Source organism: Schistocerca cancellata, chromosome 5, assembly GCF_023864275.1.
Source record: "Schistocerca cancellata isolate TAMUIC-IGC-003103 chromosome 5, iqSchCanc2.1, whole genome shotgun sequence".
Classification (NCBI taxonomy): Eukaryota; Metazoa; Arthropoda; class Insecta; order Orthoptera; family Acrididae; genus Schistocerca; species Schistocerca cancellata.
This window is the reverse complement of record NC_064630.1, coordinates 588,885,369-588,907,801: the sequence shown is the minus strand read 5'-3', so window position 1 is coordinate 588,907,801 and position 22,433 is coordinate 588,885,369. Positions and strand designations below refer to the sequence as shown.

General features: G+C 41.8%; 1 protein-coding gene across 1 annotated transcript in view; it reads left to right on the top strand.

Annotated features, from left to right (window-relative positions):
- The window catches only part of LOC126188705 (carboxypeptidase B-like), a 54,706-nt gene extending 36,263 nt beyond the window's left edge, over positions 1-18,443 (top strand). Inside the window, exons 4-6 of the mRNA XM_049930312.1 lie at positions 1,022-1,078; positions 1,163-1,247; positions 18,253-18,443. Coding sequence (XP_049786269.1) covers positions 1,022-1,078; positions 1,163-1,247; positions 18,253-18,443 — 333 coding nt within the window. The remainder of the gene's footprint in view (positions 1-1,021; positions 1,079-1,162; positions 1,248-18,252) is intronic.
- The last annotated feature ends 3,990 nt before the right edge of the window (positions 18,444-22,433 follow it).

Sequence of the window (22,433 nt, the reverse complement as noted above, 5' to 3'; positions counted from 1 at the left end):
AGAATTCCATTGAATGCAATTTAGAAACATTTTGTTCATTGATTTCTGTAGCATTGAATTTAGTGGTAAAAAACTATCTTGACTACAGTAAAAGTATTTCGCAATTTTGATACGGATTAATGGTATTGAGGTTAGGAGACGTGTAACATAATGTTGCAGACCCTATAAAGTAATGAAGAATTAAGTTATAAAAATAAATATGTAGATTAATGGTACAGAGGTCAGGATTCGTGTAACGTAACGTTGCAAACGCTGTAAATGAATGAAGAATTAGAAGATAATATTTAAGGTATAAAGGTAAGCGATGCTTACCTGTGTTGGTGAACGCTGATTTCACTTTATTTGAGCAGTACGCAATGTTTGCTTAAAGACAGTAAACAACTCCAGTCACTGTTGTGCATAAAGGTAAAATTAGATTGTCAATAGATGGCACCTTCTACATTGGCTTTATAAAAAAGCCTTCTCAATAAAGTTTGTTAACGAAAAAAATAACATCAAACTGTGTAGTTTTCGTCATTAGTGGTGAACAAGACCTTGAAAATGATGTCGCAGTCATTAATTCTGGTATCTTACTCTCCATATGCGTTTTTTTCACTTCACTCTTCTACACTTGATAAGAAGAAAAAATTCTGTAGTTTCAATTATTCTGCACTCAGAACAGTATTTTAATTTATTCATTTGCTTTCTGTGTAGGTTGTATTGTCAACTTTGTGAGAGTAACTTTTTTACACTTAAGTAGTCGTGTGTATGTGAGAGAGAGTATAAGTTACAGAAGATACATTAGGTGTTATAAGTGACTGCCGTCGTTATATGTGGGTCGAACCGCATGCTAATAGCTGGCATTAGATTCAGACGATGTTCATTTTCAGGCCGATCAGACGAAATTACACGTTGTGTATAGAAAAATGTCATGCATTTAATTGTATCTTGCATACTAATTTTGTTTTAAAGCAGTTTACGAGTCTTAATACTCTCTGTGTTTTCAGTGGAGATAAATAATGAATGTGTAATTTCTTTGCAGTACATGCTTTACCCCTGGGGCTACACTAGCGAATTGCCTGACGACTGGGAAACTCTGGTAAGCTGAACTGAACATTCCACTCAAGTACTAACGGTTTTAATGTATCGTAAGTTGAGATGATAAATTCCTTTCTTTGCATAGGACGCCTTGGGTCAAGAAGCAATTGATGCCCAGCTGGCAGCGGGGGGGCCTAACTACACCATTGGCAGCATCTACAACGTCATGTGTGAGTTCTCCTGCTGCTCTTATTTTTAAAGAGCATTGTTTTGAGGAAACTGGAGCTACTTGCGAGACAGTATTATTCCTTGTATCGTTTCTCTCGGTATTTCGCTACTAATTTCGCGTTGAAACTCCGTGCACGACTAGCTCGTGTGAAGTCGTGTACTACACGGACCTGGCATATTATCTTAGCATAATGCAGTGAATGTCTTGTAAGTCTTTTAAGTTACAATTTTTAGCCTCAGCTCACATGGCAGATTTCGACTTTTTGCCAAGACATTATCAGATTACATCGGAACTGCTCTCAAAGTGAACGCCTCTCTATGCCTCTTAGTTTCAGGTGATTCGTCCCGTGTACAAGATGATACCAGGACGATGTTACGAACCATCATGGGTGATGGAGAAGGATAAATGTATAAGTTTCAAAGTGAAACTCGTCCGGAAACGAATGAGTTGAATGTTATAAGAGAAAATCGTTCGCATATCTCTAACAGTGGATCGCATTTGCCGGTACTGTTGTTGCTAATATTGTAGGGTGGCAACTTTCACAGATATCTGCATGGACCAAAACAAGAAACAAGTGGCAAGTAAACATGATCTCTAAAATGCATACTTTTTGAGCTATGAGCACTTCGCTACTGTAAAACATCTCATCTATTGAAGTACACTCCTGGAAATGGAAAAAAGAACACATTGACACCGGTGTGTCAGACCCACCATACTTGCTCCGGACACTGCGAGAGGGCTGTACAAGCAATGATCACACGCACGGCACAGCGGACACACCAGGAACCGCGGTGTTGGCCGTCGAATGGCGCTAGCTGCGCAGCATTTGTGCACCGCCGCCGTCAGTGTCAGCCAGTTTGCCGTGGCATACGGAGCTCCATCGCAGTCTTTAACACTGGTAGCATGCCGCGACAGCGTGGACGTGAATCGTATGTGCAGTGGACGGACTTTGAGCAAGGGCGTATAGTGGGCATGCGGGAGGCCGGGTGGACGTACCGCCGAATTGCTCAACACGTGGGGCGTGAGGTCTCCACAGTACATCGATGTTGTCGCCAGTGGTCGGCGGAAGGTGCACGTGCCCGTCGACCTGGGACCGGACCGCAGCGACGCGCGGATGCACGCCAAGACCGTAGGATCCTACGCAGTGCCGTAGGGGACCGCACCGCCACTTCCCAGCAAATTAGGGACATTGTTGCTCCTGGGGTATCGGCGAGGACCATTCGCAACCGTCTCCATGAAGCTGGGCTACGGTCCCGCACACCGTTAGGCCGTCTTCCGCTCACGCCCCAACATCGTGCAGCCCGCCTCCAGTGGTGTCGCGACAGGCGTGAATGGAGGGACGAATGGAGACGTGTCGTCTTCAGCGATGAGAGTCGCTTCTGCCTTGGTGCCAATGATGGTCGTATGCGTGTTTGGCGCCGTGCAGGTGAGCGCCACAATCAGGACTGCATACGACCGAGGCACACAGGGCCAACACCCGGCATCATGGTGTGGGGAGCGATCTCCTACACTGGCCGTACACCACTGGTGATCGTCGAGGGGACACTGAATAGTGCACGGTACATCCAAACCGTCATCGAACCCATCGTTCTACCATTCCTAGACCGGCAAGGGAACTTGCTGTTCCAACAGGACAATGCACGTCCGCATGTATCCCGTGCCACCCAACGTGCTCTAGAAGGTGTAAGTCAACTACCCTGGCCAGCAAGATGTCCGGATCTGTCCCCCATTGAGCATGTTTGGGACTGGATGAAGCGTCGTCTCACGCGGTCTGCACGTCCAGCACGAACGCTGGTCCAACTGAGGCGCCAGGTGGAAAGCCGTTCCACAGGACTACATCCAGCATCTCTACGATCGTCTCCATGGGAGAATAGCAGCCTGCATTGCTGCGAAAGGTGGATATACACTGTACTAGTGCCGACATTGTGCATGCTCTGTTGCCTGTGTCTATGTGCCTGTGGTTCTGTCAGTGTGATCATGTGATGTATCTGACCCCAGGAATGTGTCAATAAAGTTTCCCCTTCCTGGGACAATGAATTCACGGTGTTGTTATTTCAATTTCCAGGAGTGCAATTCTAAAAAATGTTTATTTACGACATAGGGCTATCTTACAAGTATCAAAACAAGTAAAATTTATTCGTCACTACGGACAAACTTTCATTTATGTGGATCAGCAAAATGAAAACCAATCCGTTGCTTTTGATAAATGAACTAGAATTCAACAAAGATTTCTACAACACTTCCTGTACTAAAAAGTAAAATATGGCTAAGATTTAAAGGCGGTAAGCACGTTTATGAAGCAGATAGTTAAACAATAAGTGCCATATAATTTTCAAAAATAAGGAATAGCACTTTTCTGTGATGCAGACCCAGCAGTACTTCCAGAATTTATCAAGGCATATGAGTGAAACCATTAATATACAAAATTTGAAAATAACAAGAAATTAGACACGTCTGTGAAGAAGGCAGAGCAGAATGTTGTTAAAAATATTTTAGAGAAAAGTAAGTTATTGAAACGTCCCTCCTCGTCAGAGTTTCCGTAGCGTCTGATGAAGTTCAGAAGTAACCATGTCCGCAGTATTGCTCGGTATACTTCCTCCCACACCTTTGTCGGCGGACCTGGATAATTTTAGGTCTTGTTACACCTACGCTATAAAGCCAAATTAGGGTCCTCAGTCTCGCTTAGACCCGACATAGAGGGTTAAAACGCTCTCTTCCTCTATACCACTATACAGTCCTCTGAAGCCATCTGACTACCTTCAAAAGCACCCAAGTCCGACCACTGAACTGGACAACGGACACTGCAGTCCGTCAGCACACCATCACCAGTTGGGTTCTCCCATCTCTTCTGCAAACAACACAGGAATACAGTCTGTAGTCACAGGGGGTTAGTACGTACACGAGAACATCCACACTTCAAATTTTTATTGGAGAAAAATTCAATTTATTCTTCTTCTAATAACCCTTACTTTGTTCGATACACTATGTCTGCAGAACCAGTTGCTCCACACTCTTTTAGGCAACCTATTCGTAAAAAGTCTGTGTACGCTAGCTATCATCAACATCCACCGCCAAAACAGTCAAGAGCCTGAGATGTTTCCCATTCCCGCGCAAGGGAACATACTTCACAATACTTTGTGAACCTTCCAAACACAGAAAAAAGCTTACTGACTTCTGACTACGAACTTCTGAAATACAACTTCATACCACCTCTCGCCAGAGGGCGCAATTCTCCTCCTGCATCCGATCAGAGCCACCGAGAGACTTCGATTTTTCGTGACCTGTTTATAGCCCCGCCACATTCTTTTCATATGCAGAAGTTTCGGCAAATCTAGCAGAGTATACACTGATATCGGACATTTCCTGCTAACGCTCATACTACTACTGTAAAATGCTGCTGCCTACCGACACTTTAAGTAGCTTGTTCGCAGAAGGGTACTAGGAGACGACAGCTATTCTGTGGGAAACACATGCCATTCAAACACTTGCAAGTCCGACCAAGCAACACGCGTTAGTCAGGTTAAGAAAAGACACATCACTTATGATTCGTTACAGCATATCCGTGAAGCGGATGGACCAGAATTTTGTAACAGACCTTGAACTTTTTCGGTTATTAACAAGACCTTTCCTCTGAGGAGCGCAAGCAATTGTTCTGTTCAGAACAGATTATACAACACACAGCCGGCCGGTATGGTCAAGCGGCTCTAGGCGCGTCAGTCTGGAACCGCGAGGCCGCTACGGTCGCAGGTTCGAATCCTGCCTCGGGCATGGATGGGTGTGATGTCTTTAGGTTAGTTAGGTTTAAGTAGTTGTCTGACAGATAACCAACAAGTATTTAAGAAGCAATTAAAAGAATTTCTGAATGACAACTCCTTCTACTCCATAGAGGAATTTTTAGATATAAATTTAAAAAAAATATTAATAAAAAACATAAAAAATAAAAAATAAAAAAATAAAAATAAAAAACAAAAATGAAAAGTTGTTATATTAACTTAAGTATGTTGTCAAATTAACTTAATTATGTCTTGTATTGGAAAATTTGACTCGTTCCACATCATTACGAAATATCGTATTCATGATCCATGGAACTAGTATTAATCTAATCTAATCTAATCTAATCTAAGTTCTTAGGGACTGATGACCTCAGATGTTACGTCCCATAGTGCTCAGAGCCATTTGAACCATTTATACAACACACAGAATACAAATTAGATTTACGTAGCAAGCGATTAACAAACCATATACAGCCCCCTCAAATACAACAGTGAGATGTGAAAATGCAACGGAAGTCGATTTTGGGCCACAAATCCCAAACCAAAGAAAATATTCAAATTCGCTGAAGCTTATTGTTAGATTAACAAATATACCACAAACACCGCAAGTTACAAGTAAATAAAATTTTGACTTGCTGAAAATCGACAGAAGAGACCATTACAGTGACTGCAAAGTTCTAAATTAGGAAGAGCCGTTTACTGCCTGCTTTCGTGTACGCAGAACAGAAGCCGTATGTATTCTAACACACATTACTGAACTCAAATCAGATAGGAAGTGAAAGCCCGCACATGACTCCCAAAAACGCATCGGAAATACATCAGAAATGTTGAACGTCAGTGGACGTATTTAGCTTCCTGAATTTTTTTTGAGTCATCAGTCTACTGACTTGTTTGATGTGGCCCGACACAAATTTTTTTATTAGGCCAACCTCTTCATCTCAGAGTATCAATTGCAACATGCGCCTTCAGTTATTTGCTGGGTGTATTCCAGTCTATGTCCTCCTGTACAGATTTTACCTTCCACTGTTTCCTCCAGTGTCATGGAAGTTATTCCCTGATGTCCTACTATCCTATTCCCTCTTCTTGTTGGTTTTTCATATATTCCTTTTCACTCCGATTCTGCGCAGAACCTCCTCATTCCTTTCTTTATCAGACCACTTAATTTTCAACATTTGTCTGTAGCACCACATCTCAAATGCTCCGGTTCTCTTCTTTTCCGGTTTTCCAATAGCTCGTGTCTCACTACCATTCAATGCTTTGATCAAAATGTACGTTTTCAGAAACTTTTTCCTTCAATTTAGACTTATGTTTTATACCAATAGACTTTTCTTGGCCAGGAATGCCATTTTTGTCAGTGCTAGTCTGCTTTTGATGTCCCTCTTGCTCCGACCGTCAAGGGTTATTTTACTGCTTAGGTAGCAGAACTCCTTAACTTCATCTAATTTGTGATCAACAATTCTGATGTGAAGTTTCCCGCTGTCCTTGTTTCTGCTACTTCTCATTACTTTAGTCTTTCTTCCATTTACTGTCATTCTCTTTTCTTTACTCATTATACTGTTCCTACCATTCAGCAGGTCCTGTAATTTTTCTTCACTTCCACTAAGGAAAGCAATGTCATAATCGAATCTTATCATTTATGTTTCACCTTCAATTTTAAGTTCACTCTTGAATCTTTCTTCTGTATCCGTCATTGATTGTTCGATGTATATTTTGAACGGCAGGAGCGAAAAATTACATCATTGTCTTACACAATTCTTAATCCGAGCACTTCTATCTTCTTCTCCCACTCTTATTATTCCCTCTTGGATCTTGTACATATTGTATATTACTCGTCTTTCCCTATAGCTTACCCCTATTTTTCTGACACTTTCGAACATCTTGCACCATTTTACATTATCAGACGCTATTTTCACGCCGACAGATACTATGAACGTGGCTTGATTTTTGTTCGGCCTTGCTTCCATTATCAACTACAACGTCAGAAGTCAGAACTGCCCCTCTGGTGCCTTTACCTTTCCTAAAGCCAAACTGTTCATTATCTAACACATCCTCAGTTTTCTTTACCATTCTTCGGTATATTATTCTTGTCGCCAGCTTGGATGCGTGAACTGTTAAGCTGATTGTGTGATGCTTCTCGCACTTATCGGCTCTTGCAGTCTTTGGAACTGGGTGGATGATGTTTCCGCAAAATTCTGAGTCTAATACTTAATCTCCTATTTCTTCTATGTCGACTCCTTCCGGAATACAAAATACTTAAATTTACTAATACAAGCACCAACAGTGCAAAGTGAGATTTACAATTAAACGGGCGTTAGGCCTAATGACATTCAGGATGCTAATCTGCCCTCAATGCTTCGGTCAATTTACGGTCTGTAGAATGAGAGAGCAAGGACAACGAACGATTGATAGTGACAGGACGGAAGTCAAGTCGGTATCGCGTGCAATCACTAACACATGAGTGTCCACCCGGCGGAGGTTCGAGTCCTCCCTCGGGCATGGGTTTGTGTGTTTGTCCTTAGGATAATTTAGGTTAAGTAGTGTGTAAGCTTAGGGACTGATGACCTTAGTAGTTAAGTCCCATAAGATTTCACAAACATTTGAACATTTTTTTGAGTGTCCACCAAATGTGGAGCTCACCATGGTTCCAGCATCAGGCCAAAGTCAGGTGATGTATGTTGCCAAGTCCACCAAACAAGGCAGCAGGAAACTCACCAAAACAACCTGCACTGTGTGGCTTCGTCACCTCGCAGATAGCAGGTGAAGGCGCGATCCGTGAAGTCAACACTAGTGATGCCAGCACTGGAAGCCTTGCACGACATCCTGCCACAAGCCAAGATTCCAAGCACAGCTCCATCCAACAGCTAACTCCAGCCATTGGCCACCTGATCAGTCTGCTCAGCTGCGAGCTGTGCGCCCGCTTAAATCGCCCTTGCGTCGCTCCAAAGCGCCACCACAGTAATCGCAGGAACCATAACTTACCAACGCAACCAAACGCATGACTACTAGAATCCATTTCAGGGTGCGCGCACGGCACAGAGGTATCATGTTTGTGTTTTGAAAATAAGTCTTTTCTTTTCCTTTCCGCGAGGAACTGTGTTTGTTATATTATGAGCGGCGAATGATGGCAGGTTCCAACATTGGAGGAGTCGTGGCTGTGTGTGTCTGATCGGAATGCGGGAGATTGGACATGTTTTGCACGACCTTGTTGCGATGATGTCAGACGCCTCGCCCAATGACTCACAGTGCTTTTGTTCACTGCTGGGTCTCTGTAGACAATCTGCAAGTGCCTATGAATATCTGTGATGCTCTGGTTTTTCGCGAAAAGAAACACCATGACAGCTCTCTGCTTGAAACACACCTCAGTTACAGACTTCATTTTGAAGGCTATGTATACGATCTCCACCGACAGAAACTCATGGATATGTAGGGGCTGAGGCGAGAATATTCTAGATATCCAAAAACAAATTCCGTAGTTTTTCAACAGAAATTGGTCGAGACAAAATATGTCGCATTACTTATTGAACGCTCCTCGTAAGTTTAACAGAAACAAGAAAAAAATAAATGACAAAAAAGAAAAAAAAAGAATCAGTAAAGCACTTGCCTGCGAAAGGCAGTTTTAGTCTGCCAGGAAGTTTCAGATATGCGCACGCTCCGCTGCAGTGTGAAAATTCATTCTGAATAATGTATGACCTATCATGAAAGCCTGCGCTCCCACTTATATTTTAGCCTAGAAGTTCATAACAGATTACGACTCCGGCCTTTATTCCCTGAAATATCATCTCATTATGTTAAATCTGATCCATATGTAATAAATAAATAAACGAAACTTGGTTAAAATTATCGAAGCTTCAGAGTTGCAAGCAGGTCCGCATAGCGCAACGGAATAATAAGTAAAGGCGGATTAACCAGAGACAAGCGAGACAAATTGAAATTACAATCCTCCGTGTCAGCATCCCTCCATAAAGATAATGCTGAGGGCAGAAAGAGGAGAAGGCTTATTATTATACACTGCTTAGTCTTCGGAGCAATGTTTTCTAAAAAAGGCAAAAGAAGAAAAAACCATAATGTTAAATTGATAGATCCTGGCAGATTAAAAGTGTGCGTGGACCGAGATTCGAAGTCGGGACCTATGCTTTTCGCGGGCAAGTACTCTACCTACTGAGCTACCCAAATACTTAATTTTCGCCAGAACCTAATCAATGTAAAAGTGTCATGTGAAATTACAGACGTTTGATTGTCGTTATTATCATTTATTTATGTTACTATACCTACCAAGACCTTGCTCTGTGTTGTCCGACTAGCCGTACACTTTATAGAACGTAGTTCTTAACACGTACAGGTAACATTTTAAATGAGGACGTTCAGTTATACCTTTGATCAATTTGGGGAATTTATTGCACAGTTTTATTTCTTGGTAGAAAGAGTCTTATGTGTAGTGAGTCTAGTAAAATGTAAGTTTGGTCTGGATCTTGTTCCATAGTCATGCACAAAGCTGTTTGTGCAATGATTTTCAATGTTGTTTTGACGTGCACAACTGAGTGGTAAATTTACTCGCATGTGTGGGTGTAGTTAAAACCCACAGTGTTTTGGCTAAAGAATGGCTCTGAGCACTATGGGACTCAACTGCTGTGGTCATAAGTCCCCTAGAACATAGAACTACTTAAACCTAACTAACCTAAGGACAGCACACAACACCCAGCCATCACGAGGCAGAGAAAATCCCTGACCCCGCCGGGAATCGAACCCGGGAACCCGGGCGTGGGAATCGAGAAAGCTACCGCACGACCACGAGATGCGGGCCACAGTGTTTTGAACAGATCTTTACTATCTGCTCGATTACCAGTTCTGGTTATTATTATTATGGCTCTTTTCCTTCGTTTGAAAACTATGTTCGTATTTCGCGCATTTGCTCTCCAGAAAAGAATTCCATAGCGAAGAATTGAGCATATATATGAGCAGTGTGCAACTAAAAGCCTCTGCCTCTGCCTCTTACACGCTGATGAGAGAATTCTAAGGGAGTATCATGTTTATGACATTCTGTTGGCAAACATCTCACATAACTTCAACTAAGAATAAATGTTCGCTCCTACAAGTTTAGTCTTTGTTACACACTCTATAGATTTTCCATTACGTTTAATTTAACAGTGTCAATTTCCTTCTTAAGAATGAATTTCATGGCATTTATTTTCCTTTTGTTCAATGTCACTTCGCTGTACATTGACAAATTGTAAACTTCCTGGAAGTTTCCACTTGCTTTCGCTGCGAGGGCTTCTCTTACTTTCTCAGTGCCAATTTTATTGCTGTCTTCAGGGAATAGAATTTTCACCGTGACTGCCAATGTTGGGAAAGTCGTTGCAGTATATAAATAATAGTATTTCTCTAATATGCTAACCTGAGGAACTCATACTAACGTATTTTGCTTCTGTTAAGTCTTTCACTAAAGGCTTAGTTTATTTGAGGTATGTGTTATTTCTACTCTATGTATATGTCTGATAGGTATAGTCGGTACCACTCGTTAGCTACACCTCTTACTTCTAATGGTTTCTTTAATAGAATCTTGTGTTTAACAGTATCAGAAGCCATAAGAATATCGAGAAATGTGCCTGTGACTCACTTATCTTTGAGAAGAGCATCAAGTACCACTTTAGTGCATGAAAATCGGACTTCTGTTATTTTTTTGTAGAATGAGGTTTTTAATATTATGTGCATATTAAAGATGTATAATAATCATGTATAATGTGATAATAAGGGGTTTAATTTTTGTAAATTTTTTCCTTTCGTTTACCCCACAGGTAAAACAGAAACCCATAAGATTTAAATGTAAGAATTATGTTACAGAATTTACAAAGAAAACTATACAAATGAATTTTTAAAAAGTGATGAGACATTTATCAATATGAAACAAGAAATTAACACTACATGAGGTTGCATTTAAGTTTTAAGAACAAAAAGTCATAAACGAAATTGTAATCTACTTCGTCACAATTTGTACTGGCCTCGTGGGCCCATTCCTTACAGTTCAGACACTGAATTCACCCCTCCCTGTCCTTTGAGTTAGAATATAATTCACTGAAGAATATGCAAGCCTCTTCTTCATTCAAGTCGTCGTCATCTTTATCGACATTAATTTTCACTTCCTTTTCTTTTAGCTTGCTATTTTCAGATTTAGTTTGGAGCTTAGACTGAAAATAAGGCTTTCTCTTTGGACATCTTTTATTTTTAGTATCTTTTCCCTGTGCTCCATTGTTTTTAGCTTTCATTCTTTCTTCTTTAATTTTCCTTTGCTCTTCTTTTTTCTTCTTCTCTGTCTCCAGTTCTTATTTGTAAGGTGAGGATGTGAGGATGGCTGTCTTTCCTTTTTTCCTTCCATTGTGCTTGTGAACTCTCTCCTTTTCTTGTGGGGGTGCCATTAGTAATTTAGATGATATTAGAAATGCTCCTGTTTCTTTCAATGGTATTTTTCGTAGGCCTACTGGGGTTGGCCCAGACGACGTATGTGGTGAACGTGCTGCTCCAGAAATGAAGGCTTGTTAACTTCTTCATTGCGTGCTTCACAAGTTGAATGCCGAAATCACGTAGCATCAGGTATCACAGATATAGATGGTTGAAAACGATTGTCATCAGTTATTCTAGAATCCAGACTCAGGAAGATTGCAGAGCCCTGGGACTGTGCAGCACTTGGTGCAGTGTTCGATGATTCTGTTGAAGTTGATGACGGACAGTTTGTAGAATCTGATTTTTCTGGCCTAACAGTAGTTTCACATTGAGCATACAAGTAATCAGGGAACACGTTTGTATTGAATGGCTGTATTCCGGTCTTCTCGAAGCCGTTTATGGGAGTCTGCATTAGAGCAGCTCTTGTGAAAGCCCTATTCACAAGCTTAATGATTTGCTAGATGGTGATGCAACACCCAGGATTCCCAATTAACCACTGCCTAGCTTCTTGTTCCGTAGTAAGCACTCAAATGGGCCGTGAAAGAAACATGTATGGGTTGAACAATGTGTGTGTTCATGTCCGTCAAAATTATCAAAACTGGTTTTTCCAGTGAAGGGTTAGGAAATTCGACGAATTTCTTACACCAGATTAGAGTGTCCTTATTGATCCACCCGAAGTCATGCTAACAGGGGAAGGATCATGGAGGAGCATCATCCGTTAACAAAAGATTTTCCTTCTTCCTGGGAAATACAAACATTGGCGGCATATAGTTCCCAGCTGAATCATACAGTCATGTTCCTGAAGTAACAAGTACACCACGTTCTGCAGAAGATAAAAATCCTTTTTTTTTTTTTTTCCTCGCAAGGCTGACATCTTTCAAGGTTTGTTTGGGACTGAGAATCCCTGTCTCATCCGCATTGTACACATCGTTTGGTTTAATTTCGGACTTCGTATAAATTGCTCTGGTAATCTTTGTTTTAATTCAGTATGTCGGCTAACGAAATCGTAGTAACAGTCTTTACCTTCCATTTTCTCGACTCTGTTAAAGGTATGATTTATGATATTTATCTCTGCTAAATCAAATGCTAGTCGGCGTAGATTAGAAATTGTAAGGCCAAAGAGTCTCTCTCATAAATAACACGTACTCTACTATTTCCTTTTCTTGAGCTTCAGAAAACACAGTATCATAGCGACCTAATCGCTTTTCAGAAGCCAGGTCGGACCTCATTTCATTTTTTCACGCTTTTTTTACCCGGAAAATCATGGTTGTTCTAGGTATGTTGAAGGATTCAGATGCTGCAGTGTATCCCATCTATCCTTCAAGGACTGCATTTGCTGCCTCCTTCATTCCTTCTTGTGACAAACTCTGCCGAGTTGTTCCTCACCGAGTGGTTTCTCACCATATCTGAAATGAAATTGCAGGTGCGTTAGATTTAGGAACATAAAAATTACACATCAGTATTTGCCGTGAGTATTAAAAAATTAAAGAAGTTGCTTTGTTAATTTGAAGAGAACTTTCTACTTGCCTTAGGCCCTGCTAAAAATACCAATTTCCTGCGGCTTTAACTTTTTTGTGTAACAAGTAAAACAGTTATTGTGTTAAGTAAAAAGTAAAAATTTGGGCGAAACCTTTTTATTTCATGTTAACTTCCATCCCCATTTAGAGTAAATTTAATGAAACACTTAAGATTACTAATTCGGAGTTTTTATTATTTTACGAAGTCGTATAATAGAACACTGAATTGAGTGGTATTACATTGTACGGCAAAACCGATCTTCGATCTACGGATTTTCCCCACAGTACACAATGAAACAAATATGGCGATTTAAAGTTATTGAGCAACAGCTGGTAAGCTACCTTTACTACAAAAACACAACCAAACGCACTGAATAAAAATACTTTCTTAACGAGCGAGGTGGCGCTGTGGTTAACACACTGGACTGGCATTCGGGAGGGCGACGGTTCAAACCCGCGTCCAGCCATCCTGATTTAGATTTTCCGTGATTTCCCTAAATCTCTTCAGACAAATGCCGGCATGAATGCTTTGAAAGGGCACAGCCGACTTCCTTCCGATGGTAACAATGACCTCGCTGCTTGGCCCGCTCCTCCCAAATTCCAAATCAACCAACCAACAATACTTATTCCCTAATAGTAAATCAGATTGGTGTATTAATTCTCAAAACCATCGATAAAGTTTGTGCAACTTGGAAAATAAACTGTCTAAAACTTCAAAAATTCACACAATCCAAACAGTGGCCAGTATGCAAACGAAACCATTTTCGAACTTCTCATAATCACTGACTTCACTGCTTCATAATGTTGACGCCCAATAGCTGCACCTGACAGGTAATTTTCTAGGGGTCGGTTTGGTCTGCCCAGTCAGTATTGTCCCACTCTCCCCTGTTTATCACTCTCTGTTTCCTGTTTAATGACATCAGAGTTTGCTTTGCATTTGATATTTGCAGTGTATATGATTTCATCATTAAATAACTTTTTTTACAGCAATCAGCATCTTATACATATTTTTGTACCTATGATAGAAATTTAAGAACTCTGGTTCATCACGACGACTTTTTTGGAACTAAGGTACTTAAGGGTTGTGAGGACTTCCATGCGATTGTCAATTTGCTTTTTAGTATACTGATACCGATTTCACAATTACATTAGTTTTTCTGTATAATTTACCCCAATCTTTGGTTTGATAGTTCTCTTAAAAAACCTTGTAGTTTGATTCCTGAGAAACATCTTTTGCAAGTCTATAGTTGGGGATATTTCTCCATATCCTATTTTACTGTTATCATTTGGCGGAAATGGTCTGAGTGTCCAAGATGTTTTGCAGCTACATCTCACTCTTCAAAAATGGTTCAAATGGCTCTGAGCACTATGGGACTCAACTGCTGTGGTCATAAGTCCCCTAGAACTTAGAACTACTTAAACCTAACTAACCTAAGGACATCACACACATCCATGCCCGAGGCAGGATTCGAACCTGTGACCGTAGCGGTCGTGCGGTTCCAGACTGTAGCGCCTTTAACCGCTCGGCCACTCTGGCCGGCCATCTCACTCTTCCCTGCCGATATTTGTGGTCACATTGTCGATAACGGATGCAGTCATTGTGGCAAACCTTATCGTACTATTGACCAAAAGGGACATTGTCTACCATGCTACCACAATATTGGCTGCTAATGACAATACGGGGTGGGACTAGAGGTATCCAGTGGTGAGCGCAGCATTTGGCTACGGAGCGTATTTAAACTGTTTAGTCAACTAGGCACTCACAACAGTGCTGCAGTGCAAGTGGTGTTGATACAAAGCAGAGTAATGGCAACGATAAACAAAGCAAACATTTGCATTATATCTACAACAATAGTTACGAAGTTGACATTTCGTCAGAAATGAAACCAAGGAATTTCGCAGAGTGAGAAAGAAATGACAGATGCAATATTAGCGTTTCTGTAAGATGAGTCAGTGGAATGTGGGGTCTCCTATACGCTCGATTGTGCGGACAGTGTACATGAGGAATACAGTGATGACAGTATGTGCTTAACAAGTGAAAGTGATATGGAAACAGGTGCCAAGCCATGTAGTTCATCATCCTTGTCGGACAGGGTGTCACAAATCCGGTTCCCAGTGAAAGGTAGTAAAGGAGCATCGCTGTCCAAGAACGGGAACTAAACATAATTACCTACATGGGAGATCATCCGCAGCACGGTAAAAAAAGGAAAAAAGAAAAAAAAACATTATAAATAGATTTTGAATAATTCCGCAGAAATGTGACTGTGTAGCGCATAAGAAAAACTACGGATATCGAAGAAGGGCAAGGGAGACTTGTTACAAAAATTGGTGTTTACGCTTTTCAAGGATGCTCGATATAATTTACAAAATGTAGCTGATAGTCATCTATTACGTCATGCACTCAAACTGTGCACGATATGAGTTGCAGTGGATGGCTGCATAACTTCAAACAGTGCCACAGAACTGGAAGACGTGAAGATAACCAAATTTCAAACAAAGCGTCAACTTGACGATGTACAGCAAACAGCGGAATCTGCCCGAAAATTTGTAGATGAGATAAACAAACGTATTCTATAGTTCAGTAAGGAATTTGTTTTCAGCTCCACCCATTCTGGATCTGAAGAGCAAATGCATATGAGAGGAATCCTGGAAATCAGAGGTACAGAGAGAGTGTACAATTATGCCAACTGTTAATCTCGATGGTAAATTGGCTGGAACGTTGTTTCCGTGCAGCGTGAAGTTGGAAGTACAGGGTTATTACAAATGATTGAAGCGATTTCACAGGTCTACAATAATTTTATTATTTGAGATATTTTCAAAATGCTTTGCACACACATACAAAAACTCAAAAAGTTTTTTTAGGCATTCACAAATGTTCGATATGTGCCCCTTTAGTGATTCGGCAGACATCAAGCCGATAATCAAGTTCCTCCCACACTCAGCGCAGCATGTCCCCATCAATGAGTTCGAAAGCATCGTTGATGCGAGCTCGCAGTTCTGGCACGTTTCTTGGTAGAGGAGGTTTAAACACTGAATCTTTCACATAACCCCACAGAAAGAAATCGCATGGGGTTAAGTCGGGAGAGCGTGGAGGCCATGACATGAATTGCTGATCATGATCTCCACCACGACCGATCCATCGGTTTTCCAATCTCCTGTTTAAGAAATGCCGAACATCATGATGGAAGTGCGGTGGAGCACCATCCTGTTGAAAGATGAAGTCGGCGCTGTCGGTCTCCAGTTGTGGCATGAGCCAATTTTCCGCGGGCTACGCGTGAAACTTGCCCGCACGCGTTCAACCGTTTCTTCGCTCACTGCAGGCCGACCCGTTGATTTCCCCTTACAGAGGCATCCAGAAGCTTTATACTGCGCATACCGTCGCCGAATGGAGTTAGCAGTTGGTGGATCTTTGTTGAACTTCGTCCTGAAGTGTCGTTGCACTGTTATGACTGACTGATGTGAGTGCATTTCAAGCACGACATACGCTTTCTCGGCTCCTGTCGCCATTTTGTCTCACTGCGCTCTCGAGCGCTCTGACGGCAGAAACCTGAAGTGCGGCTTCAGCCGAACAAAACTTTATGAGTTTTTCTACATATCTGTAGTGTGTCGTGACCATATGTCAATGAATGGAGCTACAGTGAATTTATGAAATCACTTCAATCATTTGTAATAGCCCTGTACTTTGCCCCCTGCTGCTCTTTTAAGTGTGCGAGGTATAGGAAGGGCAGTACGCATTATTTACGTCACAGCAAGAAGGAGTGGGAAAATTGGCGTAAGAGAACTACAGCAACGGTATGAGCAGCTGGTCAAAATACTTGCTTTTTCTTGATTCCTGGTCTGGGTATAAAAATCATGTCGCTGCAGAGCAAACTATCACTTCTGAAAAGCGTTTGGCATTGCAGTTCATATCATCTGGAACGACCAGACAAATTCAGATCTGGATGGTTGCTTTTTCCGTGCCTGTAGCATATTACCGCACTATCTGCAGCTACGCCCTAAAGGATAGCCAGTTTCACAATAACCTCTACGACAAACTGTTTCGCACTCGGTTGCACGCCATTACATTCCATCAGTTTCCATCAACCCGGTACACCAATATGATTCTATGTGCATTCTTTGAGAGTGGATACCCAGCTGACCACCCCGCACGGTTTGTAAACTGCCAAGAAGTTCGCCTTTGATCTTTATGGTGCGAGCCTTTGTCATCAAGTTGGCGCGCCATTTTTCATTCGGTGTTGATGGTCCAAGTTAATGGTTTGTTTTGAACATTTCTTGACTGTCGACGATGTCCCTTTTGTGAAGTGTAATGCATACATCCCATAGAAGGCTGATCTCTGCACTTCCCGGACACTCATTTTCTGTCACCCTCCTGATGCACAGGGTGAGTCATCAGTAGCTAATAGTTTTCCTGTCATAATTGTTCACGTAACAGTTTCAAATGAGCCTTACTACAGATTACGCTGAAGAGGTTCATTATCAGCTGAAGTGTGCTGCACATTTCCTGCTCCAAGTCCTACCTGAGACTCCCTTCCACTTATCTCTGGCAGTGGTTGATAAATGTCTTTAGGGTTGGTCATAAAAATATCATACTGCGTTCTATTTCTCCCTGACTTCTAACCAACTGCCAATTACAGACAATCCTCCTCTCCTCCGTCTCCCTTGATCCTGATAAATTCTCTCCTTGCTTCCTCTTAATATGCCTGAAGGGAGCAGATTTTACCAGCCAGTCACGCAATCAAAATGTTCCTCCTGCGTACTCCCACCAATTCAGCATGGATTGTTGAAGTGTTGTTCCCTCTGTAATGTAAAAACGAATTACAACGACAATACAATTTATCAAAGCCCTGTGCCATTTTGTTTTGCAGCTCTAGCGGCATGCTATTCCACTATGGCCCGGGGATTTCAAAGTGTACCAGGAGTACAAAAATGTTCTTTCAAATAAAAAGAAAATGCAACTTCATTTTTTGGAAGCGGTAGTTAAACTTTATTCCTACCTTCGTGTTGATGCTCTCTGTTTGCGAGTAAAAAAAATTACTAATAGTATGCAGTGGTTTACGGAATATGTATATAGGCGTAGATCAAGAAGCAGTTGTGAATGAAGGCCAATTTATCACTTAATTGTTGAACCCGACAATCCAAGAGGCTTCTAATCTTTAAAAATGTGTTGTTTTTTTTCTTAATTTCTAAGATTTCGTTCTCTGTTCTTGTAGGCTGACGTGTATGTGAGGATAATAAGAAAGATGTGTGTTTCTAAGCGATTGGACGACCCATGTTTTCACAGACGCAGCGTCTGGCGTGAGCAACGACTGGGTGAAAGGTGTGCCCGGAGTGAACCTCTCCTTCGGCATTGAACTGCCTGGTGGCGGAGACACAGGTTTCGACCCTCCAGCATCCGACATCCTCAGCATTGTGACACCATTCTTTGAAGCAATTCGTGTTTTCGGACAATATGTTGCTGACAACTATGGATAAAAAAAGACTGCTTGCTGAAGCACTTTCTATAAGTGAGACTTGATGCTTTATAATAAATACAATTTCGTGAATCATATTCTCATAGTCATTGTAAGGGTAAATAATAAATCAATTCGTACCTTTCGTCACCTCACCCACAGTTTAATACTTTCTTTGAGGCGCCATAGTAAGCAAACTATGTAAATGTATATGAACATCATTTATCTCATGGGCCTAAGATTGTGGTTGGTAAGTTAACTATTATATCCATTCGGCATACAACACACACTAACGCTATATTAACACCCACCTACGTGTTTCGTGAGCTACGTCATCATTATCTGTCTGACAATATTAAATAGTCAGAACTATTTGTAATAAATGGACAAATAATCGTCAAATAAACGGATTTAAAGATCCGAGGTATTGTCTTTACTACACAAAATTAGAAGATGTGTCAAAAGAGTTTGGCATTTCTGTGGTACAAGCCAACGAACATGAAAACTTAAATTAGAAACTGAAAAACCTATTCAAACCGCACAAAGATTTTATTCTTCCTTTATTGTATGAATGCAAAGGCTGGAGTCTAACTTTTGAAGAAAGAAGACAAACAAAGGAGTCTGAAATGAGATTTCTCCGATAGGTAGCGGGATAATCGCACCTAGATCACAAGAAAATCGAAATTAAACGAGGAACATTTACAGTAAATTTCCATTGTATTTATTATTCTTAAAATTATTAATTAATTTTCTGAGACACAAAATACTGCCAACGCCTTCAGTTCATACACGGAGTATTTAACTATCAGAGTGGAAAAACTGCGAAACGGCTAAACCACAGGCCGCCAACCAGTTGGATGTTCTTGATGTGTGATAGCGGCAACCCTAGGCATAGATGTGTCCATTTCCACAATAAATTCTTTCCCAAATTGGGCATCGTCAGAACAGGATCGCTTGCCAGGGCACCTTTCATAGTTTCAAATGATGCCTGCTGGGTCGGACCTCATTAAGATTTTCTCCTTTTTTCTCAACTCATTAACCGGAGAAACTCTTGAAAAAACAAAAAAAGATCGCCATGCCCGTGAAGCGAGCCACTGCCTTCACAGTCTTAAGCGATGAGCCGGCACGATTTTCTTCCTGCCGTGCCTGGTCGATGCCAGCTACCACAGTTGGAACTAAGTGGCTAATAAGGAGACCTCGGGCTGGGCGAATTTCACGTTAGTTGGCTTAATAGCAGATCCTGATTCTTGGAAACGTTCGAGTAACACTCTAATATTGCCCAGATGCTCTTGAAAATTTTGAATAACATAACAATATCACCTGAATAGCTATATGCAATGCTAAAATTTCAATCTGAAAATGCATTATCCGAAATATGAGGTGGTGGACAGGACAACAGAAACCTGGTTGTATTCGAAAGGGTTCTAATCAGTCACAAAAGCAGTTACTGGTTTTAATTCCTCAGCCAAGGACAGTTGGAAATAAGTTTGATTGTGATCAAAGGTAACGGACACTTTTGCCTTCTGAAACGCTGAAATATATGGGTGCAAATCAGGCAAGGGTACAGAATGTGGAAGAATCTTATTATTGGATGTGCGGCAGTCCGTAAGAGGTTGGACCCCCGTCCTCTGTGGTTTTGGGACCAGAAAAGTAGGGAGAAATGCGGGAACGTGGTGGGTCTGATAACTCCCTCTCACAGCATCTCATTCACTGAGACGCTTATTTGCTTCATTTACGGAGGAAACAGATGACAAGGAGGATGCCTGACCATAATAGCGCCTGTTAGTTCGATTTTACACTCTTCGCACCTTACAAGCCCGAAATGGCTGGTGAGAACATCTCTAATTTCTAATATCTTCACAAAAATTCTACAAATGTTCACGCTGCTCCGTGTCCAAATGGCTCAGCCCGTAGGGAGATGTCTCCCGAAAGCGATTGTCAGTAACCGCAGGATGCACAGCCAAGTGAACTACAAATCTTCAAAATTCAGTGACAGTTTGAGGAGAAAAACGAAAGAAAAAACTATTCTCGAGCCAATTAGGGATTACCCAACAGGACGACGATCAGGGGAACTCACAACCTACGAACTTCCCGGATCGTAATATGCCATATGACGTTACGTATACGTAATCTAACAACAAGAACACGTTAAAAGTGCATTTCGCTTGAATTGGTCACCTTGCACGATTCACCTCGACCGCATAAAGCCATAAATAAATTCTTGTGTAACAAATAAAAACCCTGACTGATTAAGGTAGGAAATGTCGTGTGGCTAGGGCCTCCCGCGGGTAGACCGTTCGCCTGGTGCAGGTCTTTCGATTTGACGCCACTTCGGCGACCTGCGCGTCGATGGGGATGAAATGATGATGATTAGGACAACACAACACCCAGTCCCTGAGCGGAGAAAATTTCCGACCCAGCCGGGAATCGAACCCGGGCCCTTAGGATTGACAGTCTGTCACGCTGACCACTCAGCTACCGGGGCGGACATTAAGGTAGGAGAACGGCCCGTATCGAGCAGTGCACATACCGGTTCTCTATTAACACTAGCTCATACAAAACAGACCCGAGAAGCGATAATCCTGTAACACCTTTGCACTCTTTACAACACTCGTTTTCTCCACTGTCATCTATTGACACATCCACCTCTATGCGGAGAGTCCCTGGCTAAAATGACCGTCACGGCGGCACCTGAAACATCTAACGTTTTCTCAGATGCGTTCCCTGGCCAGAGGCCCTCGATCCTACTCCAGCACTAACGCTAAGCTGCTCCCATCTCGTATCTTACCATCTGATTCCCATACGTCCTCAGCTACCTGATTCAGTTGCTCCAGTTGTATAAAGTTTCATGGACAAGTACTAGATGTTATTCGTGTGCTCTGCACTGGACACATTCCCTCCAGCATGTTGTTAACAACTTATTCCTCAGAAAAGGAAAGAGACGTACACTTAGTACCCTGTTTAATTCTATTAACATAGTCCTTCGTGGTTCTCTGGAACACTGTACTCCGAAGTACAGTTTTCCCATCAATTCATGCTATCCTGCAGTTCGAGGAGGAATGTAATTGTATGTCCAATGTCTTCACTACTCCAAATTGACAAAACACCTCATTCACATAATAATACTACCAAGTGCTTAGGCAGCCTAGTAAGTAATTCAGACCCATCATCAAGGTATCTGAAAATCACTGCTTCAGTATATCCTTACTTGTTCCTGGTAGAGTTTTCATTGTTTGTAACAAGTTCCGTTATCTTACTCAAAAGTGCCTGTGTATTCTCTCGTACCATTTCACTTGGTCCTGCACCAAGGTGATAGGTTTCCAAACGTCATCTATCCCATTGGCGCTGTGCATACCTCCAAGTCTGTTCATGCTAGAGGAGCTGATTAAGTAATGAAACACATTTTTTTCTGAAAGCAGGTTGGTTTTATACAGTATTCCAATACACCATATTATTACTCACTCTTTTGGCTACAAAACGTATATTTCAACATAATTTACGTTCAAGGCGACTGCCTTATGCCACCTTCTGGGAGGGACTATATGTTCACATGGTACCGTTTTACTGGTCATCGTCTCAACCAGTGTCTTGCTAGACAGCCATGGTGGCCGTGCGGTTCTAGGCCCTTCAGTCCGGAACCGCGTGACTGCTACGGTCGCAGGTTCGAATCCTGCCTCTGGCATGGGTGTGTGTGATGTCCTTAGGTTAGCTAGGTTTAAGTAGTTCTAAGTTCTAGGGGACTGATGATGTCAGATGTTAAGTCCCATAGTGCTCAGAGCCATTTGAACCATTTGTCTTGCTAGATCAATAACCTCCCCATCATCCACATATTGCTTCCCGAGGAGTGCATCTTCCGTTGGACCAAACAGATGAAAGTCGGGAGGAGCGAGATCCGGGTTCACACTTTTGAGTACTCCAACTGGTGGACGAGTGTACGAGCACTGCCAACAGAATTGTTTGATTGTGATCCGTCGATCACCTTGAATGAGAGGCTTCGCATGTTCCGACGTTG